The sequence below is a fragment of the Anthonomus grandis genome, chromosome 1 (assembly GCF_022605725.1).
Source record: "Anthonomus grandis grandis chromosome 1, icAntGran1.3, whole genome shotgun sequence".
Classification (NCBI taxonomy): domain Eukaryota; kingdom Metazoa; phylum Arthropoda; class Insecta; order Coleoptera; family Curculionidae; genus Anthonomus; species Anthonomus grandis.
In genome coordinates, this window is record NC_065546.1 from 44,376,973 (window position 1) to 44,404,326 (window position 27,354).

General features: G+C 33.4%; 1 protein-coding gene across 5 annotated transcripts in view; it reads left to right on the forward strand.

The window, feature by feature from the left end:
* The window catches only part of LOC126745258 (telomerase-binding protein EST1A-like), a 216,068-nt gene that overhangs the window by 51,773 nt on the left and 136,941 nt on the right, over positions 1-27,354 (forward strand). For all 5 annotated transcript variants that reach the window (XM_050453028.1, XM_050453020.1, XM_050453031.1 and 2 more), the window contains 4 exons: positions 4,599-4,709; positions 11,238-11,459; positions 11,639-11,700; positions 20,163-20,308. In XM_050453028.1, the coding sequence (XP_050308985.1) occupies positions 4,599-4,709; positions 11,238-11,459; positions 11,639-11,700; positions 20,163-20,308 (541 nt within the window). The remainder of the gene's footprint in view (positions 1-4,598; positions 4,710-11,237; positions 11,460-11,638; positions 11,701-20,162; positions 20,309-27,354) is intronic.

The window sequence follows — 27,354 nt, forward strand, 5'->3', positions numbered from 1 at the left end:
AAAACTCTCACTCAAGTGTTACTTATTACAGGTATCGAAAAACCATTTATATTTCAGCGTATAGAAAAAGTTGAGGAATTTCATGGTCATTTTTATAAATATTCGATATACACGTTCGGCGGTTGAAAAATTTCGAATATGATTTTTGCGTAATCTGTAAGAAGGAGACGGAGTAGAGCGAGAACAAACTTGGCTCCACCCTGGGCGGCTATCGCGTCGTCGTTGCGCTTATCAGTCCGGTTAAAGTTCGGTTGCAATTCCTCGCATACCTATGTACGTGTTAGCCGATCATGTTTACAATTTATTTCAACCTTTGGTACGAAGACGGATACAGTAATAAAATAAAAATGGTTTTCACTGTTGATCAAAAGATTAACATCATTAAATTGTATTGTCATGCGGATAGTGCAGAAGAAATTGTCGGCCGTTTTATAATTGCCTATCCTGATCAGCAAGTCCCTACTGCTAAAACAATTTATAATATCTGGCATAAGTTTGAGCAGTCGGGATGTGTAAATCGGTGTGCAAAATGTTCTAGTGGCGATCAGGAACCTCGTCGAACACCTGACGCTAGGATTGAAAAGGAGGTCAAGGTGTGTGCTTTTGTGGAAGTAAGTGAACCTTGTTTTGGCTCCCAAATTTCTAAAGAACTTGATATTCCAAGTCGTACAGTGCGTGATATTTTGAAAAGAAATAAGTACAAAGCCTATAAAATTAAAAACACTCAAGAAATTTTTCCAGAAGATTAAATAAAACGCTTGGAGTTTTGTGAAACCTTAAGAGAAAAAATTGATCAAAATGACGACTTCACAAGTAATATTTTATTTACAGACGAGTCATCTTTTTCTCTTCTAGGTCGACATAATTCTTCAGTCGTGAGATATTGGTCTCGGGAAAATCTACATTTTAAGCTCTGAGAGATATTTACTTTTATTGCAACAAAATATTATACCCGCTGTACGAAACTTGGATGTTAATTTTGAGGAAATTTGGTTTCAACAAGATGGATGCCCCGCTCACAACGCTAGACAAGCGCAGGACTATTTAACAAACACTTTTCCTGAACGGCTTATTTCCACAAGAGGTACCATACCATAGGCTCTGCGATCTCCAAATCTGACGCCTTGCGACTACTTCTTATGGGGCTATTTGACGGAAATTCTTTACCAACATCGACATGAAAGAGCCGTTAATTTGGACGAATTTCGACTTAGAATTATTAATATTTCTAGGTCCATTACACCTGAAATGTTAGCCAATGTACGTAGAGAATTTTACGACAGATTGGGACACTGTGACGCCCAACAAGGAGGTGTATTTGAACACCTTATTAAATAATCCATTTAATTAGAATTATTATTTTGTTTAAGAGTTATTTTTCATTTTATTTTAGAATATTGTATTTAGTTTTCACCAAAGGTTTTTAAGATTTGAGCATATTAAAGTTGTTTTTTTGACTTGCGATTATGAACACGTTAAAAAACAACATGAACACAAGCAGTCGTTCTCTGTCTACTCTCTATATATTAGGTCTATACTCTATCTCAGAAGTGTGTAGAGCAATAAAACCTCATTAGGTATGCAAAAGTGGTACCTGGTGATCCACCAATATTTTATGCCACTACCTTAGTTGGGTATTAGTTTCAATGTAAAATTCTTTCTTTTCGTTGATTGCAGGTAGTGCCACCCGGTTTTGGGTCAATTTATGAGTTTTGCCCATTGTTACCCACTGATAAACATTGAAAACGGTTCGCCAAAGGCGTGCAACTGGGACTTGTTTTTTACCTTATAATTAATGTATTTAAATGCTATTTTATTTTAGAAAGTTACTTTTGTTTAAATGGAATAATTTTTTTTTTCACAAATTTATTGAAGATAATATGTAGAGTAAAACAGTTGAAAATGTCACTTTTGGATCTGGCACTTTTTGAACAGTGTATAACAATTTTAAATTATAATAGATTGTAGTCTTCTTCGTCATCTGACGAACTGTCATCACCTCTTGACATTATAATTAAAGGATCGACTGTCTGATCGATGAGGTTGTCAAGATCCCACATTTTGTCCTCTTGCTTAATTACATGCTGGACTGCTTTTCGCCAATTCTCTGGTGTCGCTTCCGTAATGGCTTGATCAAACAGTAGCTTAACATCTTTCATTTTAAAAGTCGTGTTTTGTCTTGCTACAAATCCTTTTACCTGCGCCCATATCAGTTCTATAGGATTTAGTTCGCAATGTACAGTTATATTATAGTTTTCGGCTATATCTTTCACGGCGTATTTCATGAAACGAGTTTTGTGTAAGTTTGCTATTGCCAGCAGTTCTTTTTTTATCAAATTTGCTTCAAACGCAATACCTTTTGCAGTCAGCCAATCGATAATTTCTTGCTTTCTCCAACTTAAGGTTGGCGTCTTCTCTATTCGCTGTGAATGATAGCTTGCGTTATCCATAACCACCACCGAATTAGCCGGAAGAAATTTTATCATTTCACCAAAATAGTCCTCGAAAACGTCTGAGTTCATGTCTTCATGGTAATCTCCTGTGCGAGTCGACTCAAAGGTTAGCAGACCTTCTTTTAAAAATCCCTCTTCGCTTCCAATATGTGTGATTATAAGTCTTTTTCCTTTTCCCGAAGGTACTTTAATACCCATAGACAGGCCTTCTATGAAAGCTTGGCGAGCACTGGTTATATTTTTGTCTTGCCACATTTTTTGTACTATATACCCTTCGTTAATCCACGTCTCATCAAGATAAAAAACTTTCTTTTCCTCCCTGCGGTACTGCTTGATACTTCTCAAGTATTGTCGTCTCCAACAAACAATTTCGGCGCTCTCCAGTAAAACTGCTTTGCGGTTATGCTTTTCTCAGGCAAAATCCATATTTTTTAAAGTTTTCCATACAAGTTTTCTACTTATCAACGGAATACTGTCATCTCGGCCAAGCTCCATTAAAATTTTGTCTAGGGTGGGTATTTCCTTTTTAAAATAAAAAGAGTGAACTTTTCTTCGAATTATACATTTAGCATTTTCATCAAGGACTTTTGTAGGTCGTCCTGGCTTTTGCTTGGGAGATTCCACTTGACCTGCTACTTTTCTTTCCCGCAACAATTTGAAAATGGTGGACTTTCCAATTCCACTCATTCGAGAACATTTTTCAACAATTTCTTGCACAGTAAAACTAGGGTAATCGTGTTTTATGCAATCATGTACATTTAAAATAATAACTTTTTCACTCAGCGATAGTGGAGAATTTTTAGTACATCTTTTCGTTGGACTGAATACCTCCATTTTTTAAATATTGGGATAATAATATTGTGATTACACTACAGCGTAGCAGTGACTACTAACGTTTAAAATATGATTTAAAAGTATTTATAGTCTGTATATATTACCTGACCCCATTTTTGCATGTTACAAAGCGTTAAAAGATAGGTACCTATACAAAAGGATTAAAAGTATTTATTTAGTATTTAATCTCTTTCAAAATAAAGGCATTTAATCCGTGAAAATTAAATTCATAAATATTATAAGTACCTGCGCCTATGAACTACCACGAAATGTAGCCAAACAGAACGGAATTCCCCAGTTTATTGCTCTATACACTTCTGAAATAGGGTATAATACAATAAAACTCAATCCGTAAGATTCAACTCGCCAAACGTGTATACGAGGGTATTCCGACTTATACGTATCACCTTTAATTTAAAATAACAATTAGGAATCTCTTAGGTAAGCGTAACTGGGCTTAACTGATAACGCTTAAACTGGTAAGACTCTTTAACTTGAACCATTGCTTTAGCTATGCTAGTTTGCATTGGTTCGTAGATTAAAGTCAGGATGACCCTTTAAAAGCATATACCTAATCACGTCCAGCCATAATAGAGATCATCACATCTTTTTAGATAGTTATACATCTTATTCTCTCTGCTTAATTTAGGTGCAGTTGAGTCAGATTTCAGGCACTTTCTGAGAATACCCTCTTTTATTTCAACTTCTTCAGCTGTTTTTCTTTTACTCAAACCTTCAGCAACCAATCGCTTAACTACATCGAATTGATCACTTGTAACGACTGATCTATGTGGTGCCATTTGCTTAAAATTTCGAGGCATTATTAGTATAACCTGAAACCAATAAAAAGAAATGTCAGCACACAAAAAACTATCATTATTGGGGTAAGAGTACGCATTGGAAACACAGCTTTATGCGCACACTTAACCCAATGCGTCTGTAGAGAATTAGGTTAAAATTACACATTTGCTTGGACTTATTGCGCCATTTAAGAGTTCTCGGATATAAAAAATGCTAATTCCCGCAACATGATTATAAAAGTATTTCAATTAAAAATTGGAAAAATTTGACCTCTCAATATTACCCAAACTACGTAACCTTGCTAGAGAAGACTCTTTTATACAACGTCATAGTAACTAGTAAAGAGCAGTCAGTTCCCCTACTCTACTGTTTTGTAAAAAATATTGACTTTAGTGCATTGGTTTAAAGATGTTTTGCATTTTATTATGGGGAGAACAACCATTGTTTAATATTTATAGTTCCACTCCTTAAATATGGACTACACTACTATTAAAGCATTTTATATTCCAGAGGAGGAAACTGGATGCGGTTTATTACTACATGAGAAGTTTGATGGCTTCCAATCCGGTGATATCAGCCAAGGAACGTTTGAACACCTTATTCGACGAGAACCGAAAAAAGGTGAGCACTTTTCCTAATTTAAACACTTTAAATGCGGGACTTTTCGCTTCACTAACGTATTACCGAATTAATTCATTTTTTTCTTAACATGCTCGCCGTGTGAATCACAGTATCTGCAACAGATATACGTATGTATGGATTCATTTTTTTGGATGATTATTCTGGCACCTTGTAGCTAATTCGCTTTACCAGTTTAATAGTTGGCCTGGAGTACAGCTAAAAAAAAGAGCTTTACATTTTGCACCCAAGTTGTTTTGTGTATTTTGCTTTTTGCGCTTTAGTTACGGAAGCAATGGTGTTAATGTATAAAAAGGCCTGTAGTATTATTTGAGGTAGTATCATATTACAAATTGATTTTCTTTTGCATTATCATCTTTTTGTAATTTTTTTCACGCTGATTTGGTCATAATTATAATCAATTATTACAAATTCATGCTTTAAATATGTGCTTAACCTCAAGATTTTACAAAAAATTAAATTTAAAGGCTTAAGCTCGACTAAATCGATTAATTTCCTCTAATTTATTATTTTAAGTGAAATTAATTTTTTTAATTAAAATTTCGATACCAATAATTCGCCGTCCGTTCTGAGAATTTTTGAGCTTTAATTCTGTCTTCTAAATTAAATCTGTCTTCCACTAAATATAATTTTTCATCGTCCAGACATCTGAGATGATTTTTCGTGTTTTTCAAGCCTTTGATGTAATTTTCCTTTTGATTTCAGTCATGATGGGTCCAAATGTAAGTTACATCCTTTAAAATTATTCTTTATGCCAACGTTTCGGCATATATTAGGCTTTCTTCAGGGTTCTAAAACAATTATAAAAAATTAAATATTTATATTGTTATCCCTGTTATTACTTACCATTCATAATTAAAAACTAGCAGTTAAGACTGGTTAGTTAAAATGTCGAAAATTGGTCAATTCAAATGGTAAATATACTATTACAAAGTTGCCTTACTACGGCTCTGTTTTGGCGGGAATATTCTAATCGATTTATATTCGTTTTATAACTTGTTTGTGAGCGTGTGTAACGTACATTGTGACGTTCAAGATTTTTCTATTTTTAAATGATTGTTCTTCCTTAATTGCTTGTATACAGGGTGATTTTTAAGTTGATACTTTTTTTTTAACTGTGTATAGAACTCGGTAAAATAAACATTTTTTTCAAATACCTTTATTCAAAAAACCGAAAAATTGCATTGCCAAAATGTTATAAAATGAATCCAATACGGTCCTCTCTAATTTAAATAAGTTGTTCAAAGTTGTCACCATTAACTTCAACACAACAATTTGCTCGACGTAACCACTGTTCCGTAACGGCACGCAATAGAGAAATCGGTTTTTGTCTAACTGTTGCCGCAGCCTGCTCAATACGTGCTATTAGTTCTTGTGTGTCGATAGGCGTCTTGAAAACTAAACTTTTGATATACCCCCACAAAAACAAGTCACATGGATTTAGGTCTGGCGACCTTGGTGGCCATGCAGCTGGTCCATTTCGGCCAATCCACCGATTTGGGTAACTTATATCCAAAAATTCGCTCACTTCTCGTCTAAAATGGGCAGGTGCTCCATCCTGCAGGAGCCACATAGCTTGCCTGATATTCAGTGGCACGTCTTTTAACAGAACAGACAGTTTATTTTGCAAAAAGTCCAAATAAACATCGCCCGTCAAACGGTCTGGTAAGATAAATGGTCCAACAAGTATCCCATTCACAATTCCTGCCCACACATTAGTAGAAAAATGGTGTCGAATTGCATGTGGATTATCAACAGACCAAACATGCGTATTTCGAAAATTGTTAATTCCGTTTCGGGTGAATCTTGCCTCGTCCATGGCTAAAATTTTGTTCGAAAAACGCTGATCATTTCCATGTTGTTGTAGGAACCATTCACAAAACTGAACTCTGCGGGGGTAGTCTTCAGGCAGTAGCGCTTGGATACGTTGAACGTGAAAGAGATTAAATTGATTCTCGCGCAATGTTGTCCATACTTTTGTTTGACTTAATCCGACCTGCCCTGCAACAACTCGAGTACTTGTTGTTGGATCTTCTTCGATGAGATTTAAAATTTGTTCTTCCCTATGAACATTTTCAGGTCTCCTTCCTCTTCCTGCTTGCCCTCCACGATGTTCCCGTAAATCGCCTGTATCCCTAGCCCATTGAATAAGATTTATGAAACTTCTGGGTGTAGGATGATTCCGCAAAGGAAAGCGGTCTGCGTATAATACCGAAGCAGCAGCAGCACTTTGAAGACACTCTCCATAAATAAGCAACATATCCACAAGTTCATTGTTTTCATAACGATGTGCCATTTTTAGGATTTGCAAATTTAAAATTAACAACAATAAACCAAAAGTGTCTAATACTAACTGATCGGTACAATGCGTGATCGATAATACAAAAATTCGAGCAAAAACTAAACATAAACAGACGATGAAAAACAAACCCATATTCACTTTTTTTATTCTGTATGTCCCTTGATTTTGAGTGTATCGAAAAAAGTTATTTGAAAAAAATGTATATTTTACCGAGTTCTATACACAGTTAAAAAAAAAAGTATTAACTTAAAAATCACCCTGTATAATTAAGTTTTATTTATTTTTATTACTCCCTTATTAGCTGCCGTGTGCTACATTTTTATTAACTATGTTTTTTGTTCTATTTATACACCAAATTTTGTTCTATTCTTGTAAGCTTTATTCTCTATTTTATCTGTATTTCTTTCTAGATCTTGTGACTATTGTAATACTTTTTAAAACTTTAATTATTAATGTACCTTATGTAGCTTGACTGCTTTATTTAAAAAAAAAAAAAAAGAAAAAAAAATCCTATGGAGAAAAATCAAATTATAAGAAATCAAATCATAAAAATGTGAATGAAAATGGAACATGAAAATCAAATTATAAAACCATTAAAACAGTATTTTGAAAGTAATCGGTAACTAGGTTAGGTTTCAATGACTATTTTACTTACTAATTATGTTACGTAAATATAACTTTTATTTATTCTTATGTATGTAGGTATTTACAATAATTACTGTTATCTTTACAAATTTATAGACTATGCTTTGTATATAATAATATAATTTTTATATATTTTTTTGACAACAAATTACGTTTGAACTTGAACTGTTGGGTGAGATATTACTTAGTTAATTTGGATACCTGTATACTAATATTTGGGTTTTTTTATTTGTGTTCAAAAATGTACTCTTAGTGGCAATCTAAGTTATCAATATTCCGGTCCATAATTTACAACAAACGGCCTTAACTTATTTCTAAAGCTAGAAACAAAATAAAGATAATATATTTGATATTTGAAATTACATTGTCTCTTGGCAAAAAGGTCTGTCCCGCGATTTTCAACAACCGATAATCGTTACCTACTGACAAAAGAAGCCAAGAGTGGGACAAACCCGTCAACCTAAAGTGAATTACTAAGGAAACTAACAAAAAAAACACAAAAAAAGATAAAGATAACAAATAGGGGAAGTCTTTATCTCCAAGAAAAATGCATGTAGGTCACTTAGGTAAATGTATTATCCATTTCGGCTGTGTAAACAGCCATCATCAGATACTAAAATAAAATACAGGTAATTTAAGACAATTTAAAAAAAGAGCTTATTCGCTATAAGAATATAGATTTAGAACGTACCAGAACATTACAAAAAACATATACGTTCACCAAATAAAACAAAAATTACCCGTTATCAGGAATAAAAACAATAAATATAAAATTTATACTTAGGACGGATATACAGATTTCTACATATTAAAAGAAGGTACTATAAGGAACTATTGTATATTAGCGTTGCGTTAAAGAAAAGATTTTAAATTTTGACTAATACAAATGTTATAAGATGAAAGAGTTAAAAACAATAAAGGTAAAAGTTATTTTCTAGGGCTAATTGAATCAAAAAAGCGTAAACTGTCAAACTTAGTTTGCTCATTAATGCATGTGCAGTCTGGGAAGTTTATGGCCCTATTTATTTCAAATGCTTCCAACAAGTCCAATTGTAACCCTTTCTCACAAACATGCAGAACCTCAGTGTTAGGTCCCGGATCAAAATTATGCCCAGACTCTAATATGTGGTTCGCAAAAGGAGAATTGGTATTGTTAATAAAAGTATTTTTATTTCGCGTGATAAGTCTTAAATGTTCGTTGACTCTGACCTCAATTTTCCTTCCGCTTGGCCGACATAACAGATATCACATAATGGGTGGGAACAAGTTAACTTGTAAACTCCAGATCGGTGTGTTATCGGTATTTTATCTTTAGTGTTTACTAAATGTTTTGCCAAGTTGTTTTTGGTTTTAAAACAAATATTAGGTTTAGTGACAAATTCATTGGACTTAAAACACTGTGCGACACTAGAAGAAAGAAGCTCTCTAGAAGCTCTTTTTTAAAATTGTCTTAAATTACCTGTATTTTATTTTAGTATCTAATGAAGGCTGTTTACACAGCCGAAATGCATAATACATTAACCTGAGTGACCTACATGTATTTTTCTTGGAGATAAAGACTTCCCCTATTTGTTATCTTTATATACACATTCTCCTACAAAATATGGACTTCTATTCAACTACAAAAAAAAGATCATCAAGCTAAATAACTAAATTATTACAGAAAGAATAACAACAGATTTGCACGAGTGTGCGCTAAAAGTCAAAGTAATTAATATTTTTATTTATAATATATTTTTCCTATAATAATTAATTATAAGCCTGAAGCTAGAGAGAGACAGAGGAAATGACGAATGGCGAGAGACGGATGATGGACGGTCCAGACAATTTTTAATAAAGTTTACTTGTATGTATGTTAAGTCAAAAAGCAAATGCGGCATCTTTATTGTTAAAAAAACAAAGAAAAGAAACTGACAAGACAAGAATAAAACAAAAATGTATGTACATATTAGTTAGAGTTTGTCTAGCTAAGGAAAGGTACACCATCTGTTTCAAAGCTGCGCCAAGTTTTGTCCCCTAATAACGCGCGATTAGCGACAGTAGCGCGCCTTTTTTTAATTTTAATTTTAGAAAACTAAAAGGCACAGAACACAAATATAAGAATTAACGCAACGGCACTGTTTATATGCAAATTGGGGCGATCGATACCGTTGCTTTGGCAGCGGCGTAAACAAATTTACTGCGCAATCGAGCCGTGAACAACACGTGCTGTACCTTTCCTTAGCTAGACAAAGTCTAGTTGCGAGCCTATAGTTGAGTCTGTAGGAGTATTCATTTCACATGCTTTTTAAAACTATTTAATGTAAAATATTTTATTGTATTTGGAAGTTATTGGTTGTTATCTGTATATTCACCATTTTAATTGTAATTGTTAAGTAATGAGAAGGATAACAGCATATGTGGATTTTTAAAACTTATGATGGAGCCCTGAAGACCTAATATAGGCTAATATAGACTGGATAGTAATAATTGTTTACAAAACAATTATCGTATTGTCGTAGTGATGCAATTTTAAAGTTTTTATAAATCCATGTTTGGCCCCATTCTTATGTATCTTAATATGCCATTTTTATTCATTTTTAGTCGTTTCAACCTTTTAACCTTGTCTGAGGCACATCTATAAGATGTATTGACGGAACCCCATAATTTGTTATCCCTGATGATGGACATGTTATATGTCCGAAATATGTCGGATTAATATTATTTGTTAAATTAATTTAGTGGAGGATTACCAAAGTATCTTTAGTTACCCATTTACCTATTGACTCAACTGCATGAATGGACTACTTCTTTAACATTAAATTAAATTTTCTAATAATTCAAGATCTTTGACGTAATTTTTTTATGTATTCCATGCATTTGAAACATAATTTACGTCTATTACTCACTTAGGGTGAATTTTCCATTTGATTCGAGGACTTTGGCGTCGTTTTTTATTCTTTAATGTAATTTTGTATTGGATTCCAGTAATTCACAAAAAATGTCTTTCAATGATTTAACGTAATTTTTTATGTCTTTCAGGCATTCAAAACAATGATTTATGTATTTTTTGCATTAAATGTAATTTTCCATTTGATTCCAGCAATATGAAATAATGTCTTTTCAATCATTTTTAATAATTTTGTCTTTCACGCCTTTGATGTAGTTTTTCATTTGATGCCAGCTAAAGATGACGTCCAGTCTTTGAGGTTCTCCAGGAACTGAAAATTATTTTTCAGTCTATTTCAGGCAGAAGTTTCAAGTAGAAAAAATAAAAAATGGAGAACACAGATAACTTAGTGTATGTAGATTTGGGCTAATAGTTATAAATCAAATGTTTTTTTTATTTAAGGTTCTTATAACCTAGCACTTTGCACTAAAGCTTACATTTCTGTTTAAACGTATAAAACTCGACATGTTTGCCTCCTCTTACAAATTTGTCATAAAAATCTATTAAAGGAAATTCTTGATTTTTTGGTGACCACCCATTATTCACACTTTCTTTCTCAAATTCTAGCTTCACTATGTATTAATAAGTATAATTTGAAATTTTATTAAAAAAAAAATAATTTTATCATTCTTAGTATGAACAAGGCCAAAAGAAACGCAGAGAAGAACGCCTCGAACGACAGAGACAGCACATGAAACAAAAAGAATCCGAGGAGAATGGGACACCCAATTTTTTAAGAAAAGAGACTTGGCTACATCCGGAAGGTGGTAGAACACTGCATAGAACGACCAAAGCTTTACACGAAGACGAGCAGGATTCTGAAGAGGAGGACTTGGCGGCACTGAGCAGCGTGGATGTAAGCAAAAGAGTTAGAAATATGGTTTTTATTGGTTCTCTTATTTCAATCCTCAATTGCACTTTTTATGGTCATATTTGGTTCCTTTTAACGCCAATAAGACATGATCAATTTAATATTTTATGCCGACTTTCTGTTAGGTTTGTGTTTTCTCAGTTGTAATTAGTTTTATTTTTAAGGTAAACAAACGATTTGTGACCAGCTATCTGCACGTCCACGGAAAATTGATAACCAAGATCGGGTAAGTGTGTATCAATTAAAAATTCTACTTGCTATCGAAGATTTTTAATTAATTAGGTAAGTTATCCAGGGTGTTACAAAATCCGGTGCAAATCTTTTAAGAGCGTATATTTTTGGAGTCAAAATAAGAATTTTGTTCTATGAACACATAAATTGCTTGAAGAAAAATTATTATTTGGAACCGTGACTATAGTTATGCGTCAAATCTCCTGAAAATTTGTAAGTCCTCGTTTTTCGGGTGATCTTCACCTTTTCCATCCCAAAAATGGTGTAAATCCAATTTTAGGGGAGGATTCAGGGAGGGTTACCCTTCTGATGGCCCCTATCTTCTATTTGCAATAAAAAAATTAAAAATCTAACGGCACCATCTAGTTAGCTATTAAAAGATAGATTGTTTGGATCAGGGTGTGAATTCTGCTTTTCTGCCCCCAAACCCCTTACTTTTCCACTATTTTGCGTATCATGGTTTCATTTCGTTAATAGTGTCCGGATCATCTAAAAATAGTGTTTTTCTCGTTTATTTTGTCCAATTATGCTAAAAAAACATCACTTTATTCTCATCCTCTTCTAAATTTCAGACTGAGGTAGGGATATATGAATGATAATTCAACTTTTCCACTTTTTTCTATATCATTGGTTCATTTCGTTAATAGTGTCTGGATCGCCTGGAAATAGTGTTTTTCTCATTTGGTTTATTCAATTATACCAGAAAAACATCAGTTTATTCCCATCCTCTTCTAATTTTCAGACTGAGAGTGGGATATATTACTAAGAATTCAACTTTTCCACTATTTTCTGTACCATTGGTTCATTTCGTTAATAGTGTCTGGATCGCCTGAAAATAGTGTTTTTCTCGTTTGGTTTATCCAATTATACTAGAAAAACATCAGTTTATTCCCATCCTCTTCTAATTTTCAGACTGAGAGTGAGATATATTACTAAGAATTCAACCTTTCTACTATTTTCTGTACCATTGGTTCATTTCGTTAGTAGTGTCTAGATCGCCTGAAAATAGTGTTTTTCTCGTTTGGTTTATCCAATTATACTAGAAAAACATCAGTTTATGCCCATCCTCTTCTAATTTTCAGACTGAGATTGAGATATATTACTAAGAATTCAACTTTTCCACTATTTTCTATATCATGGTTTCATTTCGTTAATAGTGTCTGGATCGCCTGAAGATAGTGTTTTTCTCTTTTAGTTTGTCCAATTATACTAGAAGTTATAGGGATATATAAATGAGAATTTAACTTTTCAACAGGAAAACAGTTTCTTTAAACCGAGGGGGACCGGAAACAAGCCTAATATCTTATCCTTATCGGCAACCCCTTAGACAGGGTGGGTTAAAGGCCTAAAATTTTAAATAGATAGGGGAGCCGTGGTCGTGTGACATTTTAGAAAATTTTTCTCTGTTTACCAAGGAAAACAATAAATAAAAACACTATTTCGAAGCATCTAGTTAAAATTAAAGGCAAATTATTTTCTTTGGTATTATCTAGTGCTTAGGAAATAAAATACACGAAGTGCCCAGCCAGTGGGTCAGTCTGACCAGAAAATTTGGCAGGGAATTAAATAACATAAACATCAGTTTTTTTAAATACCTTCATACCGACATGTGAACAGTTTCCAAGGCCGAAAAACGTAATTTTCCACCATATAGAGGATCATCGGGAAAAACTGGATCTTTTAGAACTTCTTAAACAAAACCCTTAAAAAAAGCCTCGATTTTACTGAAGAACAGCCGTATAGCTCACACTTTATTTTAACAATATAATAGACCAATAATGGTGTCATATAGTACCGTGTCTTGTGTAGTAACGTGAGCATCTATTTTTGTGATTTTTAGATAACTGTAGTATCCAACCTTAAGTGAGTAATCTTTAATTTCTGTCAGTATTTTATTTATTAGAAGTCACTATTATATCCGATTTATTTATATTTTAATAACTGTCAGTTTTGTCCTAGTCATTAAATGTTTATACTTGAATGTTGTGTTGAACGCTTGGTAAGTGTTTTTATAATTTGGGGAGATAAATGAGGTTTTCTCTTACAGGTCTGATGATGCGCTTAAAGTGAAACGTGTTACTATAAATACTAATTAAAAGACATTAACTGATACTGCAGGTTTAGAGTTTCTATTTTAACCTGGAAGGTTAAAGTCAGTTTATCAGTTTGTTCCTTTTTATTGTTTACAAATCAATATATTGCATCTAAGTTAAGAAACCAAACTGGTTCGGAGAAAAAAACCTTTTTTGATGTAGAAAGAGACCCTGAGATTTGAGATTAAAGTAAAAAGAGATCCTTTAACGCCTCGAGTTTTATTGAATAAATAAATAGTGAACCTATCCATCAATATTAATTTTACAATTGAGGAGCTTGCGTTCAAAAGCGGCTATATCCATTTTAAAAAAATGTTCGCCTTAATACATAGAGATGGAGAAAAAAGTTTATTTGGAATGTTTCAGGGAAGTTGTTTAATGCAATTAAAAAAAAATTTTGAACTATCAATAGTTTTTGAAAAAAATTGACATTTAATTTGTATATAGCCGGTTTTGATGGCAAAGCGTTAAAAAATCTTATTAAAAAAAATGTAAACGCAAGAAATCATTATTTTTAATTTTTAAACTGAAACAAAAAATACATTATTATTGTAAAAATACAACACAGATAAGAAAATAAAAAAAAAACAGAAAAAACAGAATATTTAAATGTGAAGAGCAGCTTCTTCATCTAAACAGTCACATGGCTGATCCTGTTCACCCTCATCTTCTTCCATGTCGTGTGTTTCTATATCTGGATTACCAGATACGAGTAAATCTTTATACCATTTTGGGTCTGCTCGTGACATCCAATTTTCACCAAAGAGCTCTTTCAAAAACTCAATAGTAGGTTTCTTTTTATCTGGCAAACAGTTTCTGGGCTCTATAATATTAAGGACAAGGTGGCTATCGTCCTTTCCTTTCTTCAGCATCTGACACGGCTTATTAAAATTTGCAGGTTCAAACCTATAATAAAGATAAGTATTCACCTCAATCTTAGGATTATTTTGGTTTTTGCTGCTTTTTCTAAAAAAAATTCTTTTTGTTTCAGAAATGCCTTTAATTTTATTATACACTTTCTCTAGTTCCTTTACATTATAAATTTTCCAGTCGGTCCCTAAAATTTTCACCTGCCCAACTTCTGAATAAAATTTAATATATTCCTCTTCGGAAATTATCTCCGGATTTTTCCGAAGCAACTTCTCCACTCTCCCAAAACAACGATCAGCAGCCATGAAGCTGTGTCCGCGGACTGGAAAAGTGATCCAGATTTCGGACAGATCCTTTGGAGACTTATATTTCAGCCAATACATTAGTGCATGAACTATGTAGGCATTTTTATTTTGGCCTGCACAACCATCACAGAAAAGTCTTATTTTTCTAATTCCATTGTAGTCAAGTGAATCTAGATGGTGAAAAAGTGCTGAGGCAATTTTTGTTGAGCCACGCCCAGCATAATCTTCGGTCCATACATAGAATGTTGGGTTTCGCGAAGACAGCTCGACACAACAAAAAGCCGTATAAACTTATTTGATGTGAGTAAAAGGCATCACCAATAACCGTCCGAGGAAGAGGCTGTACCTGTTGAAGGTCAAAGCAGAAACTCAAACTATTTTCTGGGGCCTCTTTAGCTAGCTCATAGAAGGTAGCAGCACGTTTTCTATGTACGCGGTATTCCATTAGCAGCTGATTTCTAATTTCAGCTTTTGTCTCAAATTTGTACTGTTGTTTTAGTCGCGTACATTTATTACACACATCCGAGGCGGGTGATGAAAACCCAATATTAAAATAGTGTATAAAAATTTTGCGGAACATAAAATATGATACTCGAGTTTGTGGGTATTCCTGATCAAACATTCTCCATAACTTGGCCATTACAGGCTTGCAGACAAGTAAATTCTTTTAGACTTTTTCCTATTGTAATGACTTTCGCGCCCTTTTAATCTCTTGACAAAACGGCGAACACATTCTTTTTTTTCTTCACTTTTTTGGGATTTCCGATCCCCACCCCTATTTTCCTTCGGCACTGCCCCTGCTAGGAGCACTTTGGCAACAGTATTAGCTCTTTGTTTGGAGATACTTAGAGCAGCAACAAAAAGCTTTTTGCATACCCGTGTTGCTATAAACACTAAGATTCTTTAAGGGAACCCTATTAACATCAGCCAATCTTCGACGAACAATAGGAGCGACGGACATCATATGGCACAGTCTAATGTCTTGATTGGTTTTGATCGAATCTGCATAAAATGTCTGCCTTAAAGTCTGAATGTGCCGTTGTTTAACTGTAGCACATTGAAATGATTTGCCATTATGTTGACAAGGTCGATTGAATCTCATGAGTGCTGGGTCGGGGTCACCATATCTGTAAAATGCAAAAAACGTATTGCACTACCGCGAAAAAAGGCCATATTATTAACGAGAAAACCACTATAACACTGCTAAACATTTTTGTCTGCGGCGGTTTTTTCAAAATTACCTACAACTTTTGGTCATTCAACTTCATCAAGCATCACGCATCGTATATCGCGAAACAATCGGGGCAAATTTACGCGATTGTCAGCATTCCTAGATACGGTCTACAGTCGTGCCAGATGTATTATATTGTCGTATTTTTAAATTAAAGCGAATTATTGGATATATCCACTTTTCATCGCAAAAAGTGGATATAGCCAGTTTTGATGCAAAAGGCCAACTTTGCATGCGATTTTAATATAGAAATAGCGCGTTTTGAACGCAATTGATCATGCCAAATCATAGATCTTATGGAACTTAGTCGAAAATCTCGAAAAAAGCATATTGGCAAAAAAATGGATATAGCCGGTTTTGAACGCAGGCTCCTCAATTGTTTAAGTTGCTTTTTTTGTCGTGTGTATTTTTACTTTTACTAAAGTAATGCACGCAACGACTGTCGTCATAGTCGTGTTGTTCATGAGTCATGCGGCCTCGGTAAAAGTAGCTGCCGAGGCAGCCGCATTATTATCCAACTAATCTGAATCTTATTATTGTCTGCCTATGAATGTCTAGTTGAGTTATGCCCTCATGCCGATTCCGATTGTCGGTGGGCCTCTTTTTCTCTCTCGAACAATACAACGACGGCGACCACGGCCAAGAGTTCAAAAAGTATTGACAAGTTTATAAATAGCACAAAACAGCTTGATAGGGTAATACAGGTCTTGGGTTTAATAGACCGTCATTGTAACATAATGTGAAAGGTCTTGTTTTTGTCTGATCTTTTAACGTTTTGTGCTTTAACTGAGAGGTTTCTTCTTAAACTTGTAACTATTAATAAACAATTTGTAAAGTGCCTCAATTTAAATGCAAGAATTGTTATAACTGGCCACTAGTTAGTCAATAGGGTTTTTTAAAAACCCAGTGTCACAAATGCATTGATGCAGACTGGCAAATATCGTATGATGCGGGATAACACGACTAGGATATTTCTCCTCATAAAAATGCCTGGCTGCTAATGAACTGCCATCTCACTATTTGTGTAAACCATTGCAAAAAATTCATAATTTAAAAATTATTAAACCCGTTCGGTATAATGGATATTAATGTATGTTATGTTAATGTTACAAGCCTTTTCATACATATTTTTTTTTTGTATTTCTGTTGCCTTTAGAAATTTGTTATACACAAAATTCCTTTTACATTTATTATTAAAATTTTTTAAAGATATTTCACACAACTTAAAAAACATAATTATTGTGACTTTTAAAATGTAATACATTCATTATGTTAAGTCTAAATATCTCGAAAATGGTCGCTTGTAGCGACTTCGACCAAGATACCTTTTTTCCGTAAAAATAATAGATAAATCTACTTTTTTATTTAAAAAAAATATTTAAGCAACCATAAAAAAGATATGACACCTCTAAAGTATAACAAACCGTGTATGTAGCGCTTTCTAAAAGTGCGAACCTTCGTAACATGAAATTTGAATTACCATATCAAAAACCCCCCAGAAGCCAATTTTTGTTGAAATATCTGCATAACTACTAAAATTATTAGGAAAAAATAAAAATAATACTGTAACACCCTGTATCTTAGAAATTAAGCATTTGCGGACATAGGTTAATAAGGACTTTTGTTATTATTTTTAAGCAAGGAAACTCCCCCTGAATTTTTTGGCATTATTAATGAAACACTCTGTATAATTTATTTTCATGTCTGGAGAATGATCTCTATCTTAAAAATACCTGATTATTTGGATTCCTAACATAAATTATTGTATAACATTAAAACCATAACCCATGTAAGTTCTACAACAATACATTTAATAGTATCAATTCTAAATCTGGTAAACCAAAAAACAGACCTAGAACTAATAAAAATTTAATCAGATCAAAGCATTCAAAGTTAATTTATAAAATTTTTAATTTAAAAAATTAATAAATAATTATATTAACATAATTATGTTATAATATACACTACCGCTCAAAAGTATTTGCCCACATATGACTGTTTTAAAGTTATAACTAAAAATAATAAACCCATCAGTTATTCTTATGAAACGGTTTATTTATAACAAAATGAATATTAACAATACATTTTTTAATTAATTAAATTTAAGAAAATCTAATTTTGGATTCATCTACATGCCCGCCTCGATTTTTAATAACAGCTTCACAGAGTTTCGGTAGTCTTCTAATTAATTTGTCCAAAGTTTCCTGAGGTATCTTGTGCCACTCTTCTTGGATGATCCTCCACAAGTCTTCTTTTGATGTGGGGCATGATTTTCGCACTTGACTAGCCAGTTCATCCCACAGTAATTCGATAGGATTGAGGTCCGGTGATTGTATGGGTCATACCATAACTTTCAGAAGATGTTGCCTTTGTAATTGACCTAAATATTGCTTGCACAATTTCGACGTGTGCTTGGGGTCATTGTCATGTTGAAAGATGAAGTTTTCCCCAATTATTCGAGTACCAGAAGGAAGTACATTGTCACTTAAAATTGTTTTGTAACCCTCTTTTCGAAGAATTCCCTCTATTCTAATTAGATCGCCCACTGCAGATCCTCCGAAACAACCGCACACCATCACCGAACCACCACCGTATTTAACTGAGGCCACCATACAGTTCTCAGCGACCCTTTCATTGGCATAACGGCGAACAAAAACTCGCCTCTTCGTTCCAAAAACCTCGAATTTCCACTCGTCACTCCAGAGAACTTTCTTCCAGTCATCAGTGGTCCATTCTTTGTGTGATTGGGCCCACTCAAGTCTTTTCTTCTTATTAACATCCTTCAGTAGCGGTTTTGATACAGCTAAACGTCCTTTAAGACCACCATTATAAAGTCGCCGTTTTACTGTCGAAACACTGACCGCTTTTTTACGCTCCTTGTTGATTTTTGCTGTGATTTCAGGGGCTGTAAGGCGTCTATTGCGTTTGCTTGTAATTATAATATTTAAATCCTTTTTTGAATTTGTTGCCTTTGGCCTTCCCGATCGAGGTTTGTTGCTAATAGTCCCTTCTCTGGTCTTACCAGCCTTATGAAGTCCAATGATAATACCTTTTGTTTCTACCGATAACTCTTTTGTTTTAGCCATTTTAAAGAATGTTGAAAAACCAGCAAAGAAACGGTGAAAATCGTCAATAAGCAAGCGAAATTATTTACCAATGTTACACAAAATCAATTCTTGAAGACTAAACACCTTTAAATGTTTCAAATTTCATCGGAAACGAGCTGTAAACAGATTAGTTTTTTTAGAAGAAGTGCATATTTTCACTACATTGTTTGTTATTTGCAAGACTATTTTTAAATACTCAGTGTTTTTCAACGAACCATAGTTGATAGGTGTGCTGTTTAAGCATATTTGCAATTTACAAAAGAGATATAATCTAAATATTGCTAAACACAGATTTGATTGGTATAAAGATAAGATTTTTGTATTTAATTTAAAATATTAAAAAGAATACATGGTGGGCAAATACTTTTGAGCGGTAGTGTATAATAATTATAATTTAATTTTTAAAATTTTCCATTTTACAAAGTTAGTTAGTAAAACTGATATAAAAAAAAATTAATTGAAAATATTAAGATTTTTTTATTGTATTATCCAGCCGCTTTATAACAACGGCACGCTTCTGACGGCGGCGGACTTTAATATATTTTTTGCGGTGGCTTGATATTTGGCTCCTTAAAGTAAGAATAAAAGGACTATACCTAGGAGCCATTTCTGAATTATAAAGTTGAATTAAATGTATGAGCAGGAATACATAATAAAATACGATTTATTTCAAAATTTATTTTACAAAGCAGGTATAAATGTAATTGAAAACACGATAAAGCTTATGTGTTTCCATTGAAAGAATATGACTATATCTAGTTCGGACATATTTAATCACTTTAAACTTATAGATATTAATTTAAAAAGTGTAAAATTGATCTTATAATATATGATATGTGATTTTCTTTTAGTATGGAAAGTTTCCAAGACGCAGCGATGCAAATGTTAAAAGAATTCAGGGCTCTCCTGCAGCACTCGCCGGTATCTTTACCTTGCAATCGTTTCCTGCAACTGCTCGCTCTCAATATGTTCGCCATTGAAAGTACACAGCTTAAAGGTAAGTCGATTTTGGTTCAAAAATTATTTACCTTTTCGGTGGGGTTGAAAATCTAGTATGAATGATAATAATCGTCATTAGGTTATAATAATTAATTGATTAAATATGGTTTTTACTATGACATGGATATAAGATGGAGCCCAAGAATTATCGGTCAATTTCCCTATTTTTCGCTCCGATTGGCCAGTTGAGACCTTACAGAGTCAAATTAAGGATTATTTTAAATAAAATTCATTGTTTTATAGTTGTCACCATTATCACTTAGCGGTCAGGGACAAGATTCTGCAGGGTTGGAAGTGCAGTTTCTACTCTCAGGCAACACTTTACAATTTGCCAATAGAAAGATTTGCTATGCAACGTGTCCAAGATAAGGGCCAGTACAGGAATCTCGGTAACCATGAGAGATGATTAAATGGGAAGAATTCAGCGGCTTTGGGTGCTCAATAACATGCCGCTTTCAAATCTAAAAAATTCCGAGCAGTTCCGGAAATATCCAAAAAAAACCGAATTTTCGAAAGAATTTTAATATTATCTGCTGAGTTTATTGCAAAAGATTTTTGAAAATAAGTAACACTTTTTCATAGCCACTTTTTTTCCTCTTTAAGATGCCGTCATTAAATGTTATATCCGACGCTTCGTCTTCGGGCCACCATCATCAACTTTTTTTTTTCAAATACAGACCTGGTTTTTCAATATCAGATATTAAAAGTGATTTTAATTCCGAATTCATGTATCACAAGTAGTGGTTCAATTATTTTTTAGACCTTTTTTAAGTATTACTAAACATCTTCAAGCAATATTAAATATTTTCGATGCCTCAAAGGAAAGTAGGCTTTAGAAAAAAATGGTTTTTATAGACATGCTTTATTCATGTTTTCGTGCCTAAAATATTTAGAATATTAATATTATTAAAAAAAAAACGATCTAAGGACTACTCAGGACAACTAATTTAATGCTGGTTAATAAATCAATTCAACAATGTTAACAAACAATCAATACATAACATAAGTACAATAAATAACTAATAAAAAGCTAATGAAAAAATACAAAATAAAAGAATCTACTTCGGTAGTAGATGTTCAAAAAGATTTCCTTGATTTTCTAAGCATAAATAGCATCTTGTCGTGGATTCCAACACATTATCGAGCATAATTGGTGTTATACTCTCAAAAGCCTCGAACACCAATCTTCGAAGTTCTTTGGTTACAAAATTTCTCTTAATTACTTACTTATGAAAATTACGGAGGAACATGCTGGCCATGGTGTTCTGGAATATGTGCTGATATGTTTTCTTGGAAATCTAGTTGATAGATAGTCCCTAACTACCCTGGCATTATAAGCAGGTGCTCCATCTTATTGAACCAATGGTTTCGAATTTCTGCAAGAGGCAAATTATCTAAAGCTTCCTCTAAATCGTTTTTGGCAGTAGTTCAAGGTAATGCTTAGAATTCAAATTATGGCAGTAAATGAAAGGGCCTAAAATTCTTCTTCCTACAATATCAGCCCAAATATTGAATCCAAAATGCACCTGATGTCGTACTTCTTTCACCAAACGAGGATTTTCTGTGGCTCAATAATGTTCATTTCTTGTATTGAAAATATCATTTTTCGTTACCATGCTCTAATCAGACCAGATCATCTGGTTAGGAAAATTTTCATTCATCATCTTGACATTTTCTCGTGTACCACTCGCAAAATGTCCGACGCCTCTCTGCATCACCTGGTCTAAGTCCTTGACAAAGTCTGTATTTATACGGATGAAACTTGTGTTTTTTTTTTAAATAAATTGCGCCGTGGAATTGTTCACGCCTGTGTTATTTTCAGTTTTTTGTGTTAAAATGCAAGGGTTTTTGGTAACAGCTAATAATACGGTCGTCACTTTGTCTTCGTTACTTGGTTTTTGTCGGGAATGCACGGGTTTTTTTAAATGCACTGTATTCTTTCAGATGATTTCTTTCATATTTTTCTTCTTCTTTTTGCGTTCTAACTTACTAAAGTTGCTTCTGTTTGGCTGCCATCTTTCGGGATATTTATTAAAATACAATTTCGATAACTTAAAATGTAACAAGCTAGCATATCAAATTTTTCTTCATTCGAAAACATTTTTACAATAAATTGAAATATGCAAAGTGTACACTGTGTTCCATTTTGGATTGCAGGGTATCTCTGTAATTTTAAGTTATAGCTTTGCGGTTTTCACGACCCTGTGTCACTTTTTTGTAAAACTTTTAAAGCCACAAACAGAAATATTCAAACTACTTTTGTTCCTGAAATACATTATTATTTCTCAGGCCTTGTATAAGGTAGAAAAAAATGAATACTGCTTATGATAGATATCTTTACATACAAGTCAGTGGCATATTTAAAAATCTTCTTTAGAGAACTGATTTTACGATTGGGCACAAACTTTCTATATGGAAGTAGCACTGCAATTATATTTAAACAGGTAAAGCATCGGCCTATTTTATTTTGTTACAAAATTCAAAAAATAAAAAAGATCTTAGGTTTAGGTTTAAGTCGGCCATCTCGGGCTACAATATTCCGGTTAAAATCCAATCTTTTAAATTATGGCTGCTATTCAAAACATAGACAACTTCATGTTGAAAGAAATGAAGCTGGCGAAATAATTCCATCCAATCCATGTTGAGTTTCAAAAACAAAAGTGCAAAATTTAAAAAAAAAGTATATTTAAACCGCATAAGGTAAATATTTTTAGAGATTTACATCCTGACGATCCATTTCAACGATTGGAATTTTCTAATTGGTTTTTAACCAAAACTAATGAAGAATCGAATTTTGCAAAAAAAGTAATATCACATTACTTATTTAATAGGGTCACCGAATTTAAGTATTTTAGACTTCTTGGTATATTCATACTTAAAAAAAATAAATATGCAAATCGGCATAATAATATAGATGAACTCCGAGCCTCAACCGAAGAAGCATTCAGAAACTTACAAAGGCAACCCTTTATAATTTTAAATGTCTTACGGCCATGTTGTGATTACAGATTGTAATGTTAAATCTGTACCGATATATTTTTTTTGTTTTCAACATTTTTAAGTTTAAATTAAAAAATAATATTTTGAGTTAATGCTTAAAATATTATTAACTAAATAGGTTTAATTCACATGACATTTTAAAAAAGTAATAATTACGAGGGCGGTTCAGATATGATGGAGACAAATGCTGTAGATGACGCGCATGTATGTTTTGGGTATGTATAAGGTCGTGGCCGGAGTATGTGATATATAGCTGTGTCCCTTACGAACAGTCTGGCATAGTTTTCGTTAGGAGCGCATGTTTCACGCATGCGCTAAGGATCATGAGTGAACGTCAAGTGTCGACCGTGTTACGCAACGTATTGCCTGCCATTCGTTTTTTAGTGTTGTAGGGCGTATAACACCAAAAATTTCTCGTTTTTCCAAAATCAGTTTGGTAATGAGTAGGGCTGATGTGATTAACCCATTCGGGCCGCACGTCGAATTCAATAGTTTTTTTTTTAAATCAACACTGGTCTTGTTGATCTTGCAGGCATAAAAATAAAATTTTAAATGGTTCATTTTGGAATATCTATTCATTTTTGCGTCGTGTTGCCCTGGTTTTCCAGCCTCGGCTCGTGTTTTTTGCCGCCCTTCCTCCTCTCTGTCTATTGCACAAATGGTACCTATATTAATGTAATTGATATATAGTAAATTATTACACTATTTTTTTTTTGTTTTTTGTTTTTTCTTTTATATGTTTTTAGGGTTTAATGACTTATTTTCTAAATAATTATAATTGGGAAAGTCTTTATTCTTCTTTTAGTTGTAATTAGGTTAGTATGTTTTAACGGTCTGAGCAGCACATGCGCGTTAGCTCGTGTATGTGTTATCGGTTGTTTTTATAATCGCAGTTCAGGCCGCATTACTCTTAGCATTGTTTAAATTCTTGTAATAAAAAAATGTAATTTTCTATGTACAATGTTTAAGTGGTAATAAAAGTCTTTTGAATTTGAATAGTTTCTTCCTCTGACCATAAGCAGCAATAAATCGTGAAATGTTGCTCTTTGTTTTTATACATGATCCGAACATTTTCAAATAAACAAAAAATACTAACGGCCTGCAAACTGGAAAATGCCAAACGTACCTGAACGGCGCACGTCCGGAATGGGTTAAATGGGCCAAAGCATTAAAGGAAGACCGCTAAACCGTTGAGAATGAGCCGCATGACCTTCATCACACCAGACAACATTCGACGCGCGCAACTTCCTGCGCACGCAACAATCTATCAATATGCTGCATACTACTCTACTCTACTTTGGACCACTGAAAACTACTTACTTTCCTACTTTCTTCTCAAAGGCATAAAAAAATTTTAATAATGCTTAAAAAGGTCTAAAACATGATTGAACTACAACTTGTGATATACCATTGAATTCAGAATTAAAGGCACTTTTAATACTTGATATCGAAAAACCAGGTTTGTATTTGAAAAAAAAAAGTTGATGATGGGGGCCCAAAGACAAAACGTTGGATCTAAAATTCAATAACGGCATCTTAAAGAGGGAAGAAAAGGAGCTATAAGAAAGTATCATTTATTTTCAAAAATCTTTTATAATAAACTCAGCAGAAATTTTTTTTTTTCGAAAATTCAGTTTTTTCCGGTATCTCCGGAACTACACGGGATTTCTTAGATTTCAAAACGCCATATTATTGAGCACCCAAAGCCGCTAAATTCTTCCCATTTAACCAAGTTTCTATCTCTCAGTGTTATCGAGAACCTAGAATACCGCAGCTTACATTTAAAAGAAATTTTGATTGAAAATGAAATGAGAATTTTTACCCTATTTGTCAGGGAGAAAGATTATGACTCGTGCTGATATACTCATGTTTTCACTATACCAGGAACCATGGTACCGTGGTATCAGACGCTTTACAAATTCCGTAATGGCGTATCTTATTATTAGGTTTGTTCTCACTGCAAATTTCTTTGGTTGAAATTGTTTCCAAATTATTCTTGATGTGCATGCGCAAAACATTACAACTTCTGATCAATTTGAAACCGTCTGTGCGAACTAAAATGGTCGAGAAATTCTGTTCTATTTAATTGGGAGTTTCATCAAAATAGTTTTGATTTTTGGGCCTTATCGGCTTATCCATTCTTTAAGTAAATCTTCTTTAAAAGTCTGTGTCGGAATCAATATAACTCGGAATCAACAAAATTCTGATCAGATTCTTCCGAGGATTCAAAATCACTCATTTACTTAATGTGTATTTTTTAGACTAATCCAACAATTTAAAATACAATTTTTTAAAACGAATATCGAATATCAAACAAATTTCAAACGAAGATCGGCGTTGACTGGCTACACGAATTCTCTGACGCTTTGCTTGAAATAAATCCGAAAACAAGTCTGACTATTAGGTGACGATCAGAAATTTGTGTAAGAACATATTAAACTTTTGATTTGAAACCGATCAGAAATTTTTGTGCGAACGCATTTTACTCTATTGCGCATGTTTATTTGTCAAAAACTTGTTTCTTACTGCTGTGCGAACAAAAAAAACTATTAAAACAACATTTAGCAGCCAATTTTTCTAAATAGAAACCATAACAGTAACAGTATAATAAATGTATCAAGTAACCGGAGAATTGCTCCAATGGGTGGTCCAACAATTCATGAGCTTACGACACCTACGAGTCGAATAGTAATAATAATGAAAAAAAAATAAACCCAAAGAGACATTATCTCCAGTTCTTTCCCGGTATTTGGTCATATCCATAACAGCAATTCGCCGTTTGAAATCCAAAAAGGAGCGCGTTTTACGACGACGCGGTAACGCGGATAAAAAGAAAATCTGAGAGGAGATTTGCGACTTCCGTCATAAAAAGCGTTTTTGACGGTTTGCCTTAAAATTTAAGGCGGCAGCGGTCGCGTCGTTCACGGCTCATTTTATGTGGATTTTCATATTTTCTTAACTTCTAACGAAACGTTATGCGCGTTTATGCGTTCGGGAATGATTTATCATGCGCTTAAACCGAGAATGTGAACGGTTTTAACTGGTTTTTTTGAAGAGGCTGGATCCTATTTACGACCGTCTACTGTCTAAATTAATTTCGTTAAAACTTACACAGGGTTATTGCATACAGGGTGGTTAAACGAAAACGAAACGGCGAAAAGATTTTAAAAAGAAAACGCTCGGACATGTCAATTTAGATTACCAGGGGGAAACATTTTCAGAGTATAATACCACCCCCATCTGTCATCCCTTAGCCAGGGTAGAACTAACCTAAAAATTTTAAATAGAATAGTGGGTCGAGTTATACCTTGTTTGAAAGGTCTTTCGTTTCTCTTTACGGTTATACCTAGTTTTTTTGAAAAACCTGTATTAAATCGCAATTCTTTGTGAAACTATTAATTTATAACAATCATACATAAACATTAGTTCAACAATTGCTGAAAATGGCCACCATTAACCTCCATGTAATAAAACAGATTTTGTTCAAATCGACGTTTAGGAGGGAAAAAAATAACAACGTCAAAATACAAATAATAATGTCACTTAGAGGTCAGTTCAACTTGGTCAGAGTGAGATCGGATAATTGATTTTTAGTTTATCGTGTAAAAAACAAAGTAATAGTCAAAATGGTTTATACTCTACAAGAGAGAATAGAGATAGTGAAGTTATTTTTTGCTAACAATCAAAATGCATTTCGATTGGGTAGAAGTAATGACTTAATATTCTAGGACCCTAAAGATGTATCGCCTGATCCCCTTTTTATTTAATTTTAATTTTAGTTCAAAATGGCGGCGGGACGCCAAAAAAACAGTTGATATTCTTCAACTTATTCCTCTATGATAATACTACTTGAATCAGTTACTGACTATCCAACTCCTTTAACTCATAATAAGGCTACTGGTTCCTTTCCTCATTCAGGATTGATTAATTTGTTGTCTGTCCAAATCCTTTGACGAATCAATGAATATAAATCTAATAGTCAGTTATTTAATATATCTAGTAATTGACTCAGTTACAGATTGCCCAACTCCTTTGTGAAATTAC